At 43.3% G+C, this 16,908-nt stretch overlaps 1 protein-coding gene across 2 annotated transcripts in view; it reads left to right on the top strand.

Moving 5' to 3' along the window:
* SLC24A4 (solute carrier family 24 member 4) overlaps positions 1-7,102 on the top strand; it is a 110,865-nt gene extending 103,763 nt beyond the window's left edge. For both annotated transcript variants that reach the window (XM_035107222.2, XM_035107213.2), the window contains exons 16-17: positions 281-346; positions 1,138-7,102. In XM_035107222.2, coding sequence (XP_034963113.1) covers positions 281-346; positions 1,138-1,290 — 219 coding nt within the window. In that variant the 3' untranslated portion in view covers positions 1,291-7,102. The remainder of the gene's footprint in view (positions 1-280; positions 347-1,137) is intronic.
* The last annotated feature ends 9,806 nt before the right edge of the window (positions 7,103-16,908 follow it).

Below are 16,908 nucleotides of genomic sequence, written 5' to 3'. Positions count from 1 at the left end.
CCTGTTGGAAGCTAATTTTTGTTGTGGAAAAAAATGTCTGATCACTGCTTCTTTCTGGTTCTTTAATCAGATCCTTTTCCCCTGATGTCCATAGCACAGTCCCCATTGACTTCAAATGAGCAGAAAATTTCCTGTTGACTTTGTTTATACGGAACTAAACCTCGTTCATTATTTTTGCATGTGCCATGTTACGTAGAAAACAGCAGTTTGCTAGTTAGTGCATCCTTGAGGTAAAGTGGCATAGTTTTCAGCTGCATTTTTCTTCTTCTGGTTTCCATAGGTCAAGATAAACAGCAAAGGTCTAGTCTATTCTGTCGTCCTTCTCCTGGGATCTGTAGCTCTTACTGTAAGTGTGTATTGTATTCTCTGCATCCAGTCAGTTTCATGTGATACAGCTATATAATTTGAATGTGATTCCGGAAGCCGGGTTCTCCAGAGAACTTCACAATTCATGTATTTTTAGATGCCAAAGCTTCATTGAAATCCATGAACTCTCAAGAGGTATATTTCCTTTATATTTTAGGTAACACTAAAGACAGCTGCGAATCTCTCCTGACTAGAGCAACATGCTGTCATGTTTCAAGGCTGTCATTCAGTTAAATAAATCCTAATTGATTGATCACATTAATTGTTGTTAATCAATTAAATTTCCAGACATGTTTTAATTTAAGATAAATAATGGTTCTGAAGTGATGGTGATGATGATATACTTCCTTTGGGTTTTATCCAACATTGGGGCTTCATGCAGAATCTACAACATGGGCTGGGTATTAACCAAGGTCCACACCACAACAGGTGACCCCCCCCCCAAAGCCGTATCTCTCTGCATATCCTCCTCCTCCGCTGCCACTTTTGTACCCTTTTATGCAAGTAAACATTGGACAATATGCTCCACTTCTGCTCCCATCCTGCTGTTTGTATACTGCAGAGCTTCACTCGGAAATCCCTGACAGTCTCTCATCCGCTACTGGTGTGGGTACGGTGGGGTGGGGTGGGGTAAAAATCCTCATGACATCAGAATGCACGGGTGCAAGTTTCCTTGTGCAGCGATTGAAATGCAAATTTAGAAAGGTCCTTCTAGACTGAATCGTTTGTTTCCTCCAATACTTGTTTAACTCATGCATCATTTTCTTGCAGGTTGGCGGGATCCATATAAACAAATGGAAACTTGACAAGAAACTGGGCATCTACGTGCTCGTTCTTTACGCCGTTTTCTTGTGCTTCTCGATACTGATAGAGTTTAACGTCTTCACTTTTGTCAACTTTCCAATGTGCCGAGAAGATGACTGAAAGAAACCGCCGTCAGATGTCATCTATATCATTGTGCTATAAATGACAGGAGACATTTTACATTTCTACCTGCTTCTTATCCAAAATCTCAGTGTCTTTCCTGCTTCATCACCTTACAGGCACTTTTCCTCTACTTGGAAGGAAAGCAGATGCTTCTTGGAATAACAAGCTCAAGGCAACCAAAGCATTTCCCTCTTGCTCCTCTTGGCTGTGGATCTCAAGCAAAACTTGCAAAAGCCCAGTGGTATCCTGTTTCAGGCTCATTTAGGCAGTCAACCATCCATCAACATTCATATGAAGCTTGTTGCGGGCTATGGCGGGGGGGGGGCATACCTTCCTTTGGCTTTCCAAATAAGAGGAAAGAGAAAGGGTCAAGATTTTATCTTGGGTCCTTGCAAGCATCTTGGCCATGGCCTCTAATGAACTTACTATGGCATGCACTACTAAGGACCTCCTATTCCCACCCACCCCTTTCAAGTGCTCTGTTTATAGAGAACTTTCACTGACGCTGAGGAGTCATTGGTGGTGTTCAGTAGTACTTTGTCACCCTGTTTTTACTTTTTTATTTTATTTTTTAAAAGGAAGGTGCGAAAGGTGCAGCAACAGTAAGAGAAGGAAAAAGGATAATACAGCACTACTGATGATGTACTCTGAAAATCATGGAACCTAAAATGGGGCTGTCCATACTTGAAAATAGCAACAACACATTGTTCTGCAATCAGTGAGGAACAATTGCAAATATCAAACTTGACTATACATGGAATATTAAGCTTACAAGTCAAAATGTTGTGCCAGCACCAGTAACCACAACCCCTAATTTTAGAGGAAAACTGAAAACTTAAATCCTGGGTGCTTAGTCACTAATTGTGAAGGTAATCACCTGAGGAAGAAGAAGAAGAAAGTCAGTCTAATCCACATGCCTTCCAGGTCTTCATAGGTGCACTGTGGATTTAGAGGTCTTTCACATATTCGTAATAGATGTAGCTGTTCTAAAAGTTGTTGCACAACCCCTGGTTTGTTGTTGTTCTGCTGTGGGGGCTCATCTCCACCATCCTGAAGGTGAACTGAAGTTTCAGCTGCGTCTCTTTAAGTGCCCAGTGGAAATGGCTGTGCAATCGCTTTGCCACATGCTCAAGCATTTCTTTTTCAAACAGGCTCGTGTTTTAGCAAAAGGCTTTGGGGGGGGGGGAACTGGGCAGTAGGATCACAGTAAAAGAGCTGTTAGCCTGCTTAAAAAAACTGGGACCTGAGCACACAGTGAAATAATTGTGGGGCACTGCATGGTGTGCGCAGGTATACATTATTTATTTATTCATGCCCTGCACATTTGAACACACTTTTGGGCACAGCCTGTGCCTGCTTTGTTAGCACTGTGATCGTTATCGGCTAAGAGTGGCAAGACTAATTGATGCCCCGTATCTGCTAAGTTTGGCAAGCAGCACCACAGTCCCAGTCCAGTGAAAAAACTGAGAAACTTTGGGGGGGGGTGATATCAATTGAGAACCCTTAAATCCAAGCACATGGGCAGTTTCATGGAGGAAGGCAAGGGTCCCAGCTATTTACCTGCTTAATTGCTTTGCTGCCATATACTGCTCAGCACTTTGCAGACTAAATTCTCTCTCACCAAGGCTGTATCTGCACCATACCTTTTAAACACTCTTATGGCACTTTAACAGCATGACTTTCCCCCTCCCAATTTTTTGGGGGGGAACTGTAGCTTGTTAAGAGTCTTGAGAGTTGTGTTGAAGCCCCTATTCTTCACAAAGGGTTGCAATTCCCAGAGTTCCCCGGGCAGTGAGATGCAGTGGTGGAGGAAGGTGGGTGCGGTGGGGGTGGGTCTCCCTGTGTGTCACCACTGAGGGGGTGACAAAATGCCAGGCAGCACTCACCGCAGGGCCTGCAGTGCGCTCGAGCCATGTGTCGCTCCTGGGAGAGACGTGGTGGCTTGGGCACGCACAGGCTCTGCTCTGCCGAAATGGTCTGCCCACTGCCTCCCTCCAGCTGTAGGGCAGCTGAGTGGGAGGAGGCAGGCAGACTCCGGAGGCCCCATGGTGCACCCCGCCCCTATGGGCTTCTCACGCCGCCCCTAGGCGCGCTGCCCCAAGCACCCAAGCGGCTTCCTCCACTGCTGGTGAGATGAACTATTAAACTACCCTGGGAATTGTAGCTCTATGAAGGGAACATAGGGCTTCTAACAACTCTCAGCACCCTTAGAAAAAGAGTTCCCTGAATTCTTTAGGGGAAGGTGTGACTGTTTAAAGTAGTACAATAGTACTTTAAATGTATGCTGCCAATATGGCCCAAGTGCACTCTGAGAATTTATATTAGCTTAATCTGCATCCCAGATGTGTTTATTTATTTGTCTGTTTGTCTGTCTGTTTGTTTGTTTTGCAAATCATGACTGACTTGGGAGTGGAGTTAAGAATCATAGCCCCCTAGAGCCACAATCTGATTTCCATTTCTCACCAGCATATATCACAAATAAAATAAGTGTAAGGTTGTTGGGTTTTTGTTTTTTATAGGAGGGGATGTGACCAAGAGTAGAATACCTCTTTCATCCTGTTTTTGCTCTTCGTGTATAAGCAAGGAGATGCGCATCTCCAGCATGTTGAGGTGCACTACTTGTACCCACATCTAGAGCTTGTGTCTAGATTGTGTAAGGGAAACACAAAAGGCCCCACCCTTAGACCTTTAAGGAGAAGCATAAAACACAAAGCGCATAGGAACGTGGGAAGCTGTCTTATACTGAGTCAGGCCATTGCTCCATCTAGCTCAGTGTTGTCTACCCCAGGCATAGGCAAACTCAGCCCACCAACAGTTTTTGGACTACAACTCCCATGATCCCAAGCTAACAGGACCAGTGGTCAGAGATTATGGGAATTGTAGTCCCAAAACATCTGGAGGGCCGAGTTTGCCTATGCCTGGTCTACACTGACTGGCAGCAGCTCTCCAGGATTTCACACAGGGATCTCTCCCAGCTCTTCCCAGAGCTGCCAGGGGGGTTGAACCTGGGACCTTATGCATGTAACACAGGTGCTCTGCTACTGAGCCACAGCACTTCCTGATTACATCTGGGGTGGTTCACCTTGGCTACATGGAATGCTGAAACGTTGATTCCACCAAGATTTGCCAAAAAACATTTAATATTTTAATTACCACTCCTTGGCTCCAAAATAATGTAAAGTTATGCTGATAAATGCAGTTTCTACAGAAGCACAAGTTATCTTTATAAATAGCTTTTTATTTTTTTAATCTACATTGCTAAATAAAATATATTGGATAGCTAAAAGATTTTGTGAATTAAGGAAAAAAAATTAAATATATTTTTGCATGCTCAGCTATTTGGCAGAATTCCTGCACTTATTGTATCAATGACAGAATACTATATACCCCATGGCAGGAGGCAAGCAGGGCTTCTCGCAAGGGACTTTTAAACTGCTTGAATTATTACACACAGATCTTTGGTGATGCCACTAACCCTCCTGCTGTCTATCATTCTCACTGTTCACAACTCGTCGTTTTGCACTGTAAAGGTCCACACAACCACCCCCACTAAATAGGGTATTCTTTTCCCTTTCACCCATCCATTTTAGCCCATGCTGGCCCAATTCATAATGACCTTAGAGGAACTTCTGGAAAGGAAGGAAAGAAAAAAATTATGCATTAAAAGCCTGGCCTCAAATTTCAGTGTACAACTCCATGGGAAATTAGAATAGTGTGTTCCACATAGGGAAGGGTTTCTGCTCACGGGAAGCATTTTGAAATGCATCAAGATTGCAATGCAGATTTAAATCTCCCCTCTTCCATTTCCCTCTAGTTCTCCTGGGCATGTTTCATCACCTGGTGTACATCAGGTGTGAGTGAACCATCAGGGATGGAACTTCCATAATGCTTCTCCTTAGACACAAGATTTCTCAAGGCAATTGAATCTCACAGGGCTGTTTCACACATTACATAGAGGCAAGCCTGGGTTTGCCAAAGTGTTGTACACTCAGCAGAGTCCTGGCCCTCTGCTGAGCGTATGATAAAAAAAACATATTTGCATACATGTAGCTTGTATAGTATCCTAAATGTGTTTCCGTCATTCACAGGTGATTTTCAGTTGGTCCCCTAAAAATGTGTGAGGTGGCTCAGCATCCAAGCGTTCAGTTATCAGATTACGGGCATGCATATCTGAATCAGCCCACATCCATACAAGCAGCAGGGGGAAGCTTAAAGGCACTGCTAGAGTCGGTTGTGGAAAAGTCTGCTGTAGGCTGTCTCCTGCATGCATGAATCACTCAAATTGCACAGAACTGCTGATCCCTTTCAATGCAAATATGTGCACAGGAAATTCATTATACTGGGAAGTGTGCTGTAAATAGGAATTATTATTTTCAAACACATCACTTCATTTTTAATTGGTATGAGGAATTCATTGCTCATTTTGAACCTTAGTTTTATGCAAAGGGAGAAACGTACTACTTAATCTTCTTTTGTCTTTCATGATGACTATCAGTATTTACCTAAGCTGGCAAGCGTATCCCAAGAATCAGCTTCAACTGCCCCTAGTGCAGGAGTTTGCGTCAGAAAAGTTGAAACTGCCTGTACCCTATACTTGGCACATGAGTGTGTGTGGGTAGAGATGCCATACTCCGCCCCATATACCTGGGGGGCGTAGGTACAGGCAAATGTTTGTGTGTTCCTTTTCTGCCTCTAGAGCAGGGTTTCCCAAACTTGGGTCTCCAGCTGTTTTTTTTGACTACAGTTCCCATCATCCCTGGCCACTGGTCCTGCTAGCTAAGGATGATGGGAGTTGTAGTCCAAAAACCGCCAGAGACCCAAGTTTGGGAAACCCTGCTCTAGAGCCAATGAACAGCCCTTTACATGCTGCTTAAGGTTGCTACTTGCCCTCCTCTGCCCTTGTACCCCAGCCCAATCCGACCATGGCAAAGAATAAGTGGAAGAGCATCATTGAATCTGCAATGATTGCCACTGCATCTATTAAGCTGGGATGGTGTTCTTGTGCTAGAGCAAGGGAACAAGATGTCCCCGCAAGCTGACAGTAGGCTCATGCTGCTGCCTAACTGTGGACACTTATCGGATGAGGCTTTTAAGTCTCTGATTGGATTAGCCCTTCCAAAGGATACCAACAGGATAAGAAAGGTTTGCTTATATGTCAGGTAGGCGTGATTTGTATAGTACAACCTTGAAGCATTCAGGTGTCTTTGAGTTATGGCATCAGGGGGAACATCTGTATAATACATAAGCCAGAGTACATGCTAAAAGCACTTTCTTCACATTCTAGGAATGCCATAATCTAAGGTAAGGCCCAGAAGTAAAGACAAATGATACAGGAAGAGGCATTGTGTTCTTGTACTGTTCCCTCATCACCCCTGAAAAGGAATGGTCTATATATGCATAAATTTCCTTCCTATTTGCTTATGGGCACAATAAACAAAAACTCCAGCCACAGGTCTCATTTCCTGGCAGACTGGAAATTGCCTGCACTTTAAAGGAGTCTGCATTTGGATTCCAAAACCCGACAACCCCCAGATCCTGAATTTTGTTCAGTTTGTTATTTTTATTGCTGGTTATTTTCTGACAGAATGATACTTATACTCTCACCCTGATAAAAGGTTTATTATATGTGGTATTTGATTACACTGCATTATATTTGAGTACACACACACAAATACATGATCTGACAAAAATGCATATAGGATGGCAATGGTTATTTATGTTGAAGAGTCCCATAATATAGTAAATCCATATGCAAAGCCCATAGAATCAAAACCATGCAAACATAGTGAGTCTCCTGTCTCCCAAGATCTCTTGCATTCTTTTTGGGGGTGGGGTGGGGGTGGGGGTGGGAATCTCTTAAGTTGGTCTCAAACTTGTGCCTTGTGTGTGCTTCTGAAACAGATTCACTTGTGTGGTCTGAAGAGAAAATACAATTATTAATGTATTTTGGGGTGCGGGGCAGGGGGAATTCCAAACATTACTGGAATTCCAGTAATGATGTGTTTAAGCTGTGTTTATTGGGGGAAGCTGAGTAAGTTTTAGATTGACCGTATGAAATGTGTTGCATGGCTCCTGAAGTGGATGAAAGAAAAGGGTCTCTACTCTGATACCAAAGTGGCCGATAGATTAAACATGAAAATATTTCTTTACTTGGGAACGTATGCTGCAAAAAAGAGAGAGTACAAGATGGATGAATTTTGCATTAAGGCACTGAATTCCCCAAAAGCAGTCCCAGGAAGTTGTACTGGTACGGTACAGTTTCTCAGTGCAGCTAGCAACTGTGAGTAGTAGCAGTGACAATATACAAAATGCTTGTGTGGCAAGAGGGGGTGTATGCCTATCTGTGCAGCATTTAAAAGGCATTTTTAGGCTTCTTGTTCTAGAATCTAGGGACATGACTGTAGCTTTGATTGTGACGGGCAGAGTCAAAGGTTTCGGTTCACAGCTAGTCAAAGCACACGGCCCTTCCAGCATTTATTTATTGATTTTGGAGGGGGAGTTATGAACAGGAGGGGGAGAAGGGACTTGCATTTTCTTAGGAAGGAAGGGAAGTGTTGCCCTCACTCTAAATTGACTTTATGACATCATAATGTCACCACATTTGATTGGCTCTGTGGCATCATGCAGAGCAGCCCCTAGCTGGCCAGGTCATACTGCCAAGTAGATGGAGCCTAAATATAATAATATAAAAGACAACGGAGAAGCAGACTGCAGAAACTAGCAGTTGCCCTCAAGCAGCAAATAAATTGAGAAAGGAGGTGGTTTTGAAAACATATTGGTTCCCACTCACCCCAAAAGGCCTCTTTTCATGGGCCAACCCTTCTGATATGCAAGTACTTGAATGTTTAGTTAAATGTTGTGGTTTGAGACCTACTTAGGAAGCTAACACTATGATCCTAAACTCTTTAAAGGTAAAGGTAAAGGGGCCCCTGACCATCAGGTCCAGTCGTGTCCGACTCTGGGGTTGCGGCGCTCATCTCGCTCTATAGGCCGAGGGAGCCGGCGTTTGTCCGCAGACAGCTTCCGGGTCATGTGGCCAGCATGACAAAGCTGCTTCTGGTGAACCAGAGCAGCGCACGGAAACGCCGTTTACCTTCCCGCCGGAGCGGTCCCTATTTATCTACTTGCACTTTGATGTGCTTTCGAACTGCTAGGTGGGCAGGAGCTGGGACCGAGCAACGGGAGCTCACCCCATTGCAGGGATTTGAACCGCCGACCTTCTGATCGGCAAGCCCTAGACTCTGTGGTTTAACCCACAGCGCCACCTGGGTCCCTTCCTAAACTCTTTATTTAGTAGTAAATCCTATAAATTGAATTGAGATTTACAACACAACCCTATGCATGCTTTAGTCTAAAGTAACTTCAGTGGGGTTTACTCCCTGGTAAGTGGGCGTAGAACTTCAGCTCAAAATCCATGCCAATGTACTTAGGATAGCAGCCTGTTACTTGCTTTTGTCACAATTTATATAGCCTTTCTATATCAGACTATATACTTCTCTTTCTTCACTTCTGAACTGATCCACCTTACCTTGTTTTTACTCTGTCTTAAATGAAAAACGAGTCCTGTGCAGGTCTGTGAGTCATACTAAATATTCCATGCGTGTTTACTCGGAAGCAAGTCCAATGATCTTCAGTAGAGCTTACTTCCTAGGCCAGTAAGCATGTTTAGGATTACAGTTGATTAAATATGAAACTGCTGCTACACTCACTGGGGTGTGAGATAGTTATAGGACTGAGTTCCTCTAAAAGATAATTGATAGCTAAATGCTTGATAAACCACAGAGGGCAGGAAAACTGGATGCAAAGCAGTTCCTTACTGTACCTTTCTCAGAGACTTGAAAGTGGTTTAAAAGAGGGATCATGGCTTGCAGTTAGGGTTGCCAGACTCAATAGAGGACAGGACTTCTGTACCTTTAATTGCCCTGCTCTCTTTTGAGTCTGGAAACCCTAAAGAGAAACCAGCAGACCCTTTGTTTAATTTCCAAGCAAAGGGTCTGCTGGTTTCTCTTTAAGGTTTCCAGACTCAAAAGAGAGCAGGGCAATTAAAGGCACAGAAGTCCTGTCCTCTATTGAGTCTGGCAACCCTACTTGCAGTGTGTCTTCTGACTTCTGCACCCAGTAAGCAGGTTTTGCCTCATTTGGGGTTTGTTTTTTGCTCTTTAAAATTCATGCAAAACTTGCTTATTTATTTATGTGGCGATTTATATATCCCGCCTTTCATACTAACCTCAAGGCAGCTAACTCCTATAAAAATCAGACACCATACCATAGCTGCCAAGTTTTCCCATTTCTCGCGAGGAAGCCTATTCAGCATAATGGACAATCCCTTAAAAAAAGGGATAACTTGGCAGCTATGCACCATACATTGACCAGCAACGAAAGTGAGACAGAAGAAATTACTGTGTGTGTAGTAAGGGGAGGTAAGGTGGTGCTTGCTCTCTCTCAAACCACTTTCAATTATCTTTCAAAAACTACTGCGTTTCCAGCCTTCTGCAGCTTTCTCAAAAGAGCACAGCAGAGTAGAATGTAGTATGGCTGTTGGGTTTTCGTTTTTTGCAATGTCCCTGATCCTGCAGTGGGAATCTGCACTTCAAACCTTACCAAGAGGGAGCACTACTAACTGAATAAATGCTGCAGGGCCAGGGTTTGGTTTTGTGGTGCTGGGTTGTTGGGTGGTTTTTTCTTTTTTAATTGTATGCAAGAGCTAGTTTTGTGTTTATTTTTATGACTTTGTGATGATCTGAACTCTGATGTTGGCTTGCAAGTCAGCCTGGAAGACTGCCTACCTGAGTCTTCCCTTTGGATCAGCATTTTATCCTTCGTGTCACTCACTCTTAATCATCATTGTGCCAAGTTTATTTTCTTTTTATATGATTTCTTACATCCACTGCAGGTACAACAAAATAAGTAGCTAGTTTTTCCACAGTGGATTTTTGATGTTGTTTGGTCAATTTTAAAACATAAAGACACAGGAAAGGGTTCCAAATTATAATTATTTTCCTTAGGTCGTTTTTATACTGAAAAGTGTACAGAAAGTTGCATTCACCTCAACAAATTCTATTGTGAATGTAGAAATTGGCACTCCAGCCCTCTCTGTTTCAGTTTCCACAACCTACTGTCATTTTCCATCTAAAGGCTCTTCCTTCTGATTTACAGTGGTACCTCGGGTTACAAACACCTCAGGTTACAAACACTTCGGGTTACAGACTCTGCTAACCCAGAAGTAGTACCTTGGGTTAAGAACTCAGGATGAGAACAGGAAAATGCGTGCCAGCAGCTCGGTGGCAGCTGGAGGCCCCATTAGCTAAAGTGGTTCCTCAGGTTAAGAATGGTTTCAGGTTAAGAACGGACCTCCGGAACAAATTATGTTCGTAACCAGAGGTACCACTGTAAATGTTAAAGATTAGGTTGTTCCAACAGAACTTTTGTTTAGGTCATTGTTAACATTCCCTAAGCGCTGAAGTTAATGCAGGAAATTAAAACTCCAATGTAATTTTAAAGCAAATTATGAATAATGTTTGTACCCGTGTGAAACCAAAGATTTTTGCCATTTAAATTGCAGCACCTTAAAAGTTCAAAATTGTATAGTAGAAGGCTCCTTTGCTCCTTCATATTCAAACCATCCCAAGCTGCTTGATTCCCCTTTTCAGTTAGGGCAAACTAGTGTTTGGTAGGGTTTAGAAATCTGCTCTTCTGTTATCTTATACTGGTAGTTTGCAGCATTGCTATTTGTGCCATTTACTTGAACAGAGCAAGCAACTCCTGTCTAATGAACTAGAAAACCATTGCCCTGCAAATAGAGGACCATGTCAAAACCTACCCTAAAAGGGCTGATTAGATCAGTCTTTAGTGTTTATATCAGGCTTCCTCAAGCTAGTGCCCTCCTCACGCTTTGGAACCACAACTCCTATCATCACAACTCCAACATCTGAGGGGCACCAGGTTGGAGAAAGACTGGTTTAGATGCTATCATATTTCTGGTTTCTTCTGCAGATACAAAGCAGTGGTTTTTAAACACAATACTATCAGGGAATCCTTTCTGCATTAACTTTTCTGGTAAAAAATAATAAAATCCAGTGCAATGCAAAGCATTCTGGGTGTAGGGGAGTGCTTTGATGTGCATATACTGCTGTGTTGTGACTGAATGAAGTGCAACACTCAAGACTCCTATGCAGATGCACATTAAAGGGCAAAAAGGTGGTTGTGATAGACAAACTCTTTCAGAAAAAAACAGCTCCCATTTTATTTATCTTCCCTGATAATATTCCAAGGAGCCTATGATTTCTTGGAGCACTGTCAGAAAACCACTCCTCTAATGAGTAGAACCTGATTCACCACCAAATTCGGCAAGGCCTCTGGGTCATTGGTCTTGCAAAGGACACTTTTATGTGCACTACCTTTTATTTTATTTTTTGTACTTTGCATGTTCTCCATGCTGCTGTCCTGAAATTCAAAGCACTTTCTGAAAGAAAATTGATTGTAATCGAGAGCTACTGTCATTTTCCTAACTCCTTAATGGAAATTGCTAGCATGTTGTTTTTGTCTGTCTGTCTGTTGGCTTGTTTGTTCTTACGCCCGCAGAAAGAATGTAGAACTAAGGTCTGTCAACTCAAGATGCTTAAAAGGTGGATAGCTTCTGACATTCAGTGACCTTGAATTGTGGTGAAATCTGAAAGCATCAGAAGCTGACATGGCCAGACAGGCAAGGTCTTCAAATGAGACTACAGTATGCCCATCACCAGTCTTTGGATGATATCCAATATTAAGCATACTTTGAGTAAAATCAGTGGTTTCAGTGGCCCTACTCTGAGTATGACTGAATATACATCACACTCCAGCGCCGGCCCAAGACATTTTGGCGCCTGAGGCAAACCACAAAATGGCTTCCACTCCCTGCCAGGGAAGAAGGGGTGAGCAAGGATCTGCATCAGGAACAAGGGGAGAATAAAGATCTACATTGGGATCTGCTACCTCTGTGGATCCTGCCACCTGAGGCGGTCATCTCATCTTGCCTCATGGGTGGGCCGGCCCTGTCACACTCACTTTTCATTGCTACAAGATTATGGCCTTTATCTTCATCAACTGTATGTGTCCCCCCCCCCCTTTTTAAAAAGTAAAAGCAAAACCATATATAGTTCTTCAGAAATCAGCAGTTTTGTTCCGAGTGGCTAAAACTCTTCAGCAAAGCTCTCCCTTTGTTGAGTGAGATGATTCAGGGACATTTCCAAGCACAGAACTAACTGCTGATCCATGTAGTTTTCTTTTTCCGTTCCATGTACAACAGGTGTATGCAGTGTGCATCCCATAATGGGGTGTGGTGGTACCTCGTCTGAAAAAAAATGAGATGCTTTTTATAGTGCTGCTCAGAGAATGGAAAGTGACAACTTTGTAAACTGTAAATTACACAGAATCTATTTATCATGTTATTTATTTTTTCAATGACTGTGACCTTATGCACTGTGAATGCTTTTGTGATATGGGGGTTCTTTGTACAGATCTGTATGTCATTATAAAGAAAATTCCAGCCGTGATAATTTGTTACATAATATTGGCATGACCTTTGATTATTTTTATCGTGGAAAAGGAGGGGGGAAACAATAGTTAATATGAAATGAAGATTTATATTTAAAATAAACCTAGCAGTCAGTATTGTAAGGCACTATATATATATGTATAACAACACATGTACACTGTCAATAAAATATATAAGGATAACAGGAGAGTGGCAGTGTTTTCCCCAGGAAAAGTGTGTCCAGGCACCAGGAATGAACACTCTGCTATTTAGGGCTGCATTCAAGTTGTAACTTGTTCCTTATATGTGCTCTATTGTGTTTCACGGATTCCTGCAAAAGCTGGAAATGATTTTGAAGACAGCTGCAAGACTGTTAAAGGGTTACATGGAAAATATTCCTATATGCAAAGCTGTTTTCAACACGAAGAACAAGAAATTGGCAGCAGCTCTTGAGGGTCTTGGACAGAGTCCTTTCCTGCTACTTGCCACCTCACCCTTTTAGCTGGAGGTGTTGTGATTGAACCATAGATCTGCATTCAGAGCACATGCTCTACCACTGAGCTATGCCCCCCTCATTACAATCTAGGGCTGAGGTTCCCAGCGTGGCACTTGTGTGCCATCACAACACCCTCTGACACCCAGCTTGTTGCATTTAAATGCAAGAACTGGGCATTTCAATAAGAAGAAAGCAAACTGGTTGTTACTTTTTAAAAAATTGCTCACCACATCCAGAAATAAAGATGCTCATCGTCGCATGAGATCAGAGTGAGGGAAAGACTGGGAGCAGAGGAAGAGGTGACTACTGCCCCCCTACCCTGTGCCACCAAACTTCCTGGGAAAGCACAACTTTGACATGCAGGGCTGAGAAGCAACAAAGCCTTCTTCTGTGTTGATGCTGGAGCCGAAAGGAGCCCCAATAGAAATCCAAGGGATCTGGAGAGATGGTCCATAGATTCTTAAACTGGATTGTATGACATAATAAACCACTAGGTTAGCTGAGCAAAATATAAATTCAGGGCATTCTTCCCACAGGTAGGGGTGTGTGTGTGTGTGTGTGAGAGAGAGAGAGAGAGAGAGAGAGAGAGAGAGAGAAGGGAGAGGGGGAGTGAGGGATCAGATCCTGCCTTTTATTTCTGCTTGGGGAAAGGTTAGCATTTGTGTGTACACTGATCATTAAAGGCTCTGTATTGAGAGACAGCCCCATTCCAATGTGCAAAATCACTCAGCCAACAGTTTGACTCAGCAGGCTTCACTGGCCAGTTATGTAATGCGGGTTTGTGCTATAACGGGCTTGTAATCTGCAGATTAACAGTACAGGAGCCCACAGCAGCTCGTCCAGCGTCCTTATGCGGCCTGCAGATGATATATAGCAGCTCACAGACAGAGGGGGGAAGTATTATGATTACGCAATCTGCACATCAATTGAGGGCACTTTAGTAAAAGCCAATCTTGTCCTATCTTTTCCCTTTGGCACTTGCTAAAGTTCATGAACGTTACTGAAACTCATCATTTGGAAAGAGATCGTGCAAAAATGTTTTTTTTAAATAGATATGCTATGCATAGATGATTTTAAAAAAAATGCCCACCATTGCACTGTGCAAGTGAAGAATTCACTCATTTATTTTATATATTTACACACACACACACACACACACACACACACACACACACACACACCTCATGCCCTTCAGTATTTTCTCTACTTCTCAAGCTAGTTTACAGATAATCTTAAAACAATTGAAGCAATAAAAAGTAGCCCTGAAAAAAAATCACATCAAAATAGAAAATAAAAGCCAATAGACACAGAATTAAAAACAATACAGATGGTATTTAAAGCCAGGGGGAGGGGAGATAAAAACAAAAACAAAAAACCTTTGCCAGGTCCCAAAGAATGGATGCTGTCAGTTCGTTCAAAGTCTGATCAATGTACAAATTGATTGTGTGTGTTGTACACATTCACCAGGTGACACATATTAAACCCAGCTCACCTCTACGCACACAGATACACGCACACACACCATTTTAGACCTCGTGATTACAGAGAAAAATTGAGGAAACTGACAGGCAGCTTGTTCAATTGCGAGAGACAAGAGAAACCTCTTGTTAGTTTTTTTTTTTTTAAAGCAATAGACGAGGTGCAGCCACTCTTCCGAAGCCTGGTGGAATCAGTTGGAAGTGTGCAAGGCAAGCAAATCTATGCAAATCTGCCTTGGTTGTGTACTTGCATGTAACCAGTTTCATGCATACAAAGGGACTGTGTGGTTGCACTTCTTGAACAGCAGCCCCTCCCATTCATGTCATATGTCGAAACCCCTTCTGAAAGTGAAGTGGGAGAGAAGAGCTGGCTGTGCCATTAAGCTTCAGCTACCCTCCTGGATGTTGCTGAGACGGACAGCAGAACCAGACCAGAGCCTGGTGATGCAGTCCCCCTGAAATACCACCAGAGTGCTGGACCCTCTCTCTGATTGTAAACCAAGTCAGATGGCCACAGAAGAAGAAGAAGGAACAGCATTTCAGGAGAGAGAACAAAAGGAGCAGTTTCCAAGGGAGTTAGTTAGGGCTTGGTTTAAGAGGAGTGATAGGGAGTAGGATGGGATTTGACTGAGGGAGAACTGGTTCTGAGTTAAGTTAAACATCCACACGGAGGAGACTATCCATAGCAAGAGGACAGAGCCCTGAAGCTTGGATAGGGGGACCATGTTGAGGGCCTTGGAAAGGTAGGACACAGGTGGCGCTGTGGTCTAAACCACTGAGCCTCTTGGCTTGCTGATTGGAGGATCTGTGGTTCGAATCAGATCAAAGGTGGTGAGCTTCTGTTGCTCTGTCCCAGCTCCTGCCAACCTAGCAGTTCAAAAGCATGCCAGTGCGAGTAGATAAATAGGTACTGCTGCGGTGGGAAGGTAAATGGTGTTTCCATGCGCTCTGGCATTGCATGCACCAGAGGCAGTTGAGCCATGCTGGCCACATGACCCGGAAAGCTGTCTGTGGACAAATGCCGGCTCCCTTGGCCTGAAGCGAGATGAGCGCCGCAGCCCATATTTGCCTTTGACTGGACCTAACCATCCAGGGGTCCTTTACCTCTTGCCTCTGGAAAAGGTATACAGACAGGAGTGTCCTAGGAGGATTGTGACTGAACGGGGAGAGGTTGAACCTGCGGGGATACAGGATACCTGGGTCTCAGTATAGCCGGGAGGGGAGAGTTCAGCTAGGTACTGACTCAGTAACAAGGGGTGAGGTGATCTCCTGGGTCTGTTATACCATTTGGAATACCTCAGATGTGGGATTGCTTAAAGAGTATGTAACTGAGGGAAAGTGCTCCTCACTTGTGAACCAAGCTAGTAATCGGTGACGGAAGCTGTATGGTCTTAAAAGTATTTAACTGTATTTAACAAAGTAACTAAGTAGCTACCAGCATGAGTTTGACCAAACTGCGGGAGGCAGTAGAAGACAGGAGTGCCTGGCGTGCTCTGGTCCATGGGGTCACAAAGAGTTGGACTCAACTAAAGGACTAAACAACAACTAAGTAACAGAAGCTGAAGTATAACAACTGATTTTGAGTAAAGAGAGGTAAAGAGAAGCTGTGACTGTAAGACTGTGTTTAAGCCTGAGTCATCTTATAGTTAGTTAAAGTAAATAAGTTAACTCTACCTGAAAAACCGCATTTCCTGACCCACTTTGTTTCATAACCCCCCTTTTTTTGTTTAATAAGCTTTTCCTGTTTGTTTGATCATTTTCTGCCTGAGACTCTAATCATTTAAGTTTTCTCTCACACAAGTCCCCCACTAGACATCCCATGGTAAATTTGTAAAACCTCGTGTTCACTGGTGTATACATTGAGGTGTGTGCAGTATATTGAATAGGGGGCAGTTAGTGGGGTGAGTCTGCCGCGTTATTAATTGGTGATAAGCGGTTGGATCCACTACAGTTGCCTCCTTTTTGTCCCCTTGATGCTCTTGGGGACACCTTGATTAGTTATTTATATCCAGGCCCTGATTTATTCAGAGCAGGACGATTTTCTTGCCACAGAATTCAAATTCTGTTTGTGTGTGTGCTCAGTGTCTCATACTCAGGCTGCGGAGGTGGGAGAAATTTGGCTCAGTCCA

Source organism: Zootoca vivipara, chromosome 1 (assembly GCF_963506605.1).
Source record: "Zootoca vivipara chromosome 1, rZooViv1.1, whole genome shotgun sequence".
NCBI classification, from domain to species: Eukaryota; Metazoa; Chordata; class Lepidosauria; order Squamata; family Lacertidae; genus Zootoca; species Zootoca vivipara.
Note: the sequence above shows the minus strand (reverse complement) of the source record. Positions and strands in the feature narration are given on the sequence as shown.